Source organism: Streptopelia decaocto (genome assembly GCF_964273445.1).
Source record: "Streptopelia decaocto genome assembly, chromosome: Z".
NCBI classification, from domain to species: Eukaryota; Metazoa; Chordata; class Aves; order Columbiformes; family Columbidae; genus Streptopelia; species Streptopelia decaocto.
In genome coordinates, this window is record NC_138657.1 from 6,619,701 (window position 1) to 6,625,294 (window position 5,594).

General features: G+C 40.6%; 1 protein-coding gene across 4 annotated transcripts in view; it reads right to left on the reverse strand.

The window, feature by feature from the left end:
- Positions 1-381: 381 nt before the first annotated feature.
- The window catches only part of XRCC4 (X-ray repair cross complementing 4), a 188,137-nt gene continuing 182,924 nt past the window's right edge, over positions 382-5,594 (reverse strand). For all 4 annotated transcript variants that reach the window (XM_082074986.1, XM_082074983.1, XM_082074985.1 and 1 more), the window contains exon 8: positions 382-1,200. In XM_082074986.1, coding sequence (XP_081931112.1) covers positions 1,092-1,200 — 109 coding nt within the window. In that variant the 3' untranslated portion in view covers positions 382-1,091. The remainder of the gene's footprint in view (positions 1,201-5,594) is intronic.

Consider the following 5,594-nt stretch of genomic DNA (forward strand, 5'->3'; position numbering starts at 1 on the left):
AAACTGCCATTTCAAAAATACCAAGTAGCTTCCAAGGACCATTGCAAACCATAGGGAGTAGAATGGGATTGCAACGACTGCAATGGGATTACTCACATGTTTAAAAACCTTGTTGGATCACATCCTTTCTGAGACAGAAAAACTGCCTTAAATGAGAATTGATTCAGGCTCTTAAAACTGCAAAGCACAGACCTGACACGCATGCTTAGTTCTGTACACTTGATTTTGACCTCCGGAGGTAAATATATATTACTAATTTTTGTTTTGAGGAAGCTTCAAATCTAAAGAATGCAACAGCTTTAGGCAGGAAAACACTTCACTAACTAGTCCCTTTACTCATAGAGTGGCTAAGTAAATACAAACAAAATTGAAGTATTTTTAGAATGCATTTTATTTTTTTAGAAATCACCTTACAAAAATGATGAAGTATCAAAACTGACAATTTTAAAGGCTATGGGTTTCTACAGAAGATTAAAATAGAGTCAATACTGACTTTATAAGCACTTTACTCCCAAAAGCAAAAATACCTTATAATGCATAATGCCACAGAAAACCTTCAAGTAAAAAGTGAAAGAACATTTCTTTGGATGCTTCACATCAGAAGATATTCTAAACTTACAGTTTAGTAAGCCATATCTCAATCACAGTTGAAGATATGATAATCTAGCTAGACCACATCTAAGCTGAGCTTCTCAAGAAAGAGGCAGTATATAAGGTAAGTTCAGTGCAAGCCTTAATCTTCTTTACATCTGACTTAGTCTCTGGGGACAGCGGGAAACCAGTTGATCCCTGGACACAATCAGCAGCCAGAGAATGTCAGGATGTGAAAATGCTATGATGGTGCTCTCCTCCCCCATATACACATGACAAAAGATCTACTCAGAGGCTAAACTGATTTCAAGGCCGTCACAAATCAACCCTAGCAGGCCAAGGGTCTACAACCCCATAGTGAAGAATGGGGACAAGTGCAGTGCAAGAGGATTAGAGCAATATGTCATTGAATACCACCTCAGAGTAAAGATTTCAGCTCAGTGTCTGTAACAAAGCTTTTTACAAAGCTCCAGTCTCCCGGTCTCTCAGCCAACACACAACTAGATGTCATCAAAGAGGTCCTCCGGCTCACAAGTGTTTTCCAGTGTTTCCAGAGACATCACATCCAGGGAATGCTTGTCCGATGTCTTCTGTGAGGCCACATCAGGTCTGGAAATATAAAACAAAGAGATTTGAAGCAAATTTAGATTCAGATATAAACAATTCCAACATATACAACGCCAAGGAAACCACTTAATAGTGTATTTTGAGCTTTTTGTTAAGGTTACATGTAAGAGAAAAGTGCTTTTTGTAAGACCAAAGTACTTGGTGAGATGGCAATGGCAAAAGAAATGGATGAAATTCAGCTTATAAATGTCAAGACTTTAGCTATTTTGTTACAATTTTTAGGACCCTGAGAATGAATCACATGAAGAGCTAGGGAGAGCAGAACAAATGAAGGAAGGACACAAAGGATCTAATAATCTACTACTGCACAGGCTGATGCTCTGTTAAGCATCCCTGGTGCTAAGCGTATGTCTGTTGTCCAACAGTTTGACACAGAGGCATATGGAGAATTAGACAGAGCTGTCTCGAATGTCCATGCCCCAAAGGTGCAAGCCTCTTTCTGAACAGTGGAGCAAAATAAACCAAAGACAAATAAAGAAAATCCTTCAACAGTACATTAATCCAGATACGATGGAACTTTCAAATCCCAGGCCTTCCCCTGTGTGTATGTTATATTTACATTTGTTATATATGTATGCAAATAGAAGCACTTGCTATTCAGTGATATGTATATGCTGAAGTCTGGGTTTGCCCTCAGACAGCTGGACACCACAGAGTCCTACCTGAAAAATTCACAGCTGAATTAGAAACCCATTACATTGAATAACATGCTACTCTGCATCAATCAGTCCTATTTAGCACTATTTTGATTGTCCTCATCAAAGAAGTTTACTTAAATGTCTCTTAGCTATAGGAGCTGCTGGCATTTGCCAAGAGCCCATGTTCACTGTTTCTCCTTACTCTCTGAGATATCTTTCTGGTAAAGATGCCACCCAGAGGGACCTGCACCAGCTCAAGAAATGGGCCCATGTGAACCTCATTGAGGTTCCACAAGGCCAAGTGCAAGGTCCTGCACCTGGGTCAGGGCAACCCCCAGTATCAGTCCAGGCTGGGGATGAAGGGCTGGAGAGCAGCCCTGAGGAGAAGGACTTGGGGGTACTGGTGGATGGAAAATTGGACATGAGCCGACAATGTGCACTTGCAACCCAGAAGGCCAATGGTATCTTGGGCTGCATCAAAAGGAGCGTGGGCAGCAGGTGGAGGGAGGTGATTCTGCCCCTCTGCTCTGGTCAGACCCCACCCAGACTCCTGTGTCCGGCTCTGGGTCCTCAGCACAGCACACACATGGGCCTGTTGGAGGGGGGCCAGAGGAGCAGCTCTGCTGGAAGGACAGGCTGAGAGAGTTCAGGTTGTTCAGCCTGGAGAAGAAAAGGCTCTGGAGACACCTTATTGTGGCCTTTCAGTACTTAAAAGGGGCCGATAACAAAGATGGGGACAGACTTTTTAGCAGGGGCTGTTGTGATAGGCCAAGGGGTGATGGTTTTAAACTAAAGGAGGGGAGATTCAGGCTGGACATGAGGAAGAGATTTATAGGGCAAATCTAGTTAGTGAAATTCAGCAGTTTTTTTTTCTTTTTAAATTTGGTTTCAAACAGATTCAGAACCAAGTTTTCCAGAACTCCTACCTAGGAGTTTCTATGGAGCAGAAGTTTTTATAAAACCCTACAGTCTTCAGTACGCAATGAGCACCCTAAGACTCCAGCTGCTGTGTGATCCATAGCTTCTTACACTTCAAGTTTCTCAATCCCCTGGAGTTTCAGAGCTCTCACTATGATGTTTCCTGTTGGGGACCTGAAGACCGGTTTTCATTTCGATGTGGAGCCCTCCATGCTCCTGGGGAATCACCAAAAGCCCAGTAAATGCTGAGTCTTGGATGCCGTCACTTCCTAAGAGCTCTCCAGCACTCATAAGGGTTTTCTCACTGCTCTATCCATCACTCCAGTTCTGCAAACAACTTTAAATTCAATGTACTGGTATATTCAGATTACGATAATTACTTTCTCTGGAAATTTTGCTAGCTTCCTCTGCAAAATCTTCCAAACCACTTTCCTTCACGTCTGAATAAATCGTACCCAGGTGTTTTTTTTTCCTAGACACCTAGGCAGATGTGTGCCTCATCAAAAGTCACCTGCACTCACTGTGAAATAAATGTGTGCCTCAATCAGACCCTTAGCTAATGACCTCTGGCCAGCAGGATCAGATCACTTCATGCTGTTCTGATTGCTAGCAATCAACTTATTTGTACCTTACTCTTTTTTTTTTTTTTTTTTTTTTTTTAATATCAGTAGCATACCCTAACACAGTGTGATGCTCAAATTTACTTATTGTTCTTTTACCTTTACAGGTCTATCTAAAGTGTTAAGTCTCCACTGAAAACACATGTAAATCACACAGTGTGGAGCCACAGACTAATCATTTTACTTAATTCTGGAGGGTCTCATCGGCAAATAAATTAGGCTCTGAAGGCGTCTATACCACTACAGGCTATTTCAGGTACTAGAAGTCTTTTAGAGCATATGCTCATACAGCACATAGGCATATAAGACTATGCATATAAAACTAGGCATATAAGACTAAAAGATTTCTGAGACATCACATATGTTGACTTTGAGGTTTCACCTACTCCAGCATTTTCTGATTTTGAAAAGTAAGCCTGACAGTGCTTAAACAATGTCAACAATTTTATCCTCATAGGCTAAAATGTTTTCAACACTATACATGAGTTCACATCCATAAACCAAATCACTGTTGAGTTTTAACATTACGCAGCTAGAACTATTAAGCTTTCGTGTTCTTGTAACAACATGGTTCTCATTTAATCTCCGAAAGCTGTAAAACCGCGCCTGTGAATAAACCCAACTACACTCGCAAAGAATTAGGCTCTTTACATGAAGTTCATAAGCAATTTAATTTTGGTTTTAAGACTTGATGATTCCTATTTGCATGCCAATTATTCACTGAATACCAAAAGCTTGCTTTGTGCTGTGAACTTATTTTGAATCTTGGATTCTCACTGAAGCTGTATTACCATATCCTGATGCATAACTGAGTTAATTTCTTTAAATTGCAGTGAGTTGTACAGTTGTCTCTTGCCAGAAAGCCTGTAAGTAAGGCATTCTTCTTGCAAGTTTATTCTTCTGTTGGATCACTTTTTGAAGTCTTGCCTTCTGGTAAACTTAAACTCTATTAACACATCTGGAGAACTGCTGACTATAAGAGATCATTTCATATTTCCTGACATTTAGTTCAAGCCCTTCATAAATTGAGACAGAAGAACAGATCCACAGCTGGTGTGAATCACTGGAGCACTAATAATGTCGGTAGAGCTCTGCTGACTTACACCAGCTGAGATTCTGGCCCAAGATTTGGAAGAAAGTGGTTACATTACTTGATATTTCTTTCCACAGCTGAGTAAGAGCCATAAGGAAGAGAAGACACGCAACGCTGCAGTACTTAACTACACAGCACAGAAACTCAAAGCCATGCAGGGTAATAGCTTTGCAAAGCTCGGGAGAAAATGCAGTAGGACAGATGGACCACTCGCATTTGTTTCTTGCGGTGAATTATTCCTGAGTTCACACAGACCCCAAAGAAGATCTGTACAACACTGTTCCTGCTGCAACGGATGGACACGTCCACAACACAATGTTTGTGAGCAATATGAAGTAGAAAATAATTTCCTACGTGACATCTACAAATGACACAATTAAAAAGAGCTTCCTAGTGGCAAAAAGATCAAGGAAGCTGTAGCTGTGCTGAAGGAAAACCAGGTCAGAGGATGCAACATCAGCACAACTGCTCATTTTGAGGTACTTCTTGCTGGAAAGATGAAAGGTTCTCGCACTTAGCTGTGCTTGTACTGTCATCCCAGCACATTGTGGTTATGATTTTACTCAAATTTTTGTTCTTGAGCAACTCTCATGCGATTGGAAAAGAGAAATAGTGTGATAAATTAACAGAGCTATAAAAGTTTCTCAAGAAACTTAAGTAATCTAGGAGGCGTACTGGTGTCCTCGGACCATTGCATTTTTTCCTCATTTTTTAGTAATTAAAATAATCAGTTCCAATCAAAGGCTGGCATTTCACTAAGAGAGGAGATTTCAAGTCTTTCAGAAGAAGTGTAGCAGTGTTTCAGGAAAAGGCTGAATTTCTCAGTGTGTATATATCTTTCCTTGGTCTGGTTTAGTGGTTCATTGTTGTCATTTATCTGAAAAAAAATGAAGGCTTAATACCATGAGTAGATATTAACTGAGGATATAATTTGATATATACTGTCTTTGGTATCATAAAAACTGGTGGCAGCAGCAGCTCATAAAAAGAGCATTGGTAGTAATCACAGCATTAACACAAGAGCAAAGGTGATGCACCTCAAACTCTAACCAATACTCACATTGCATCTGACAAGGCAGGAGTTCAGAGCAACATTTGCGCTCCAGG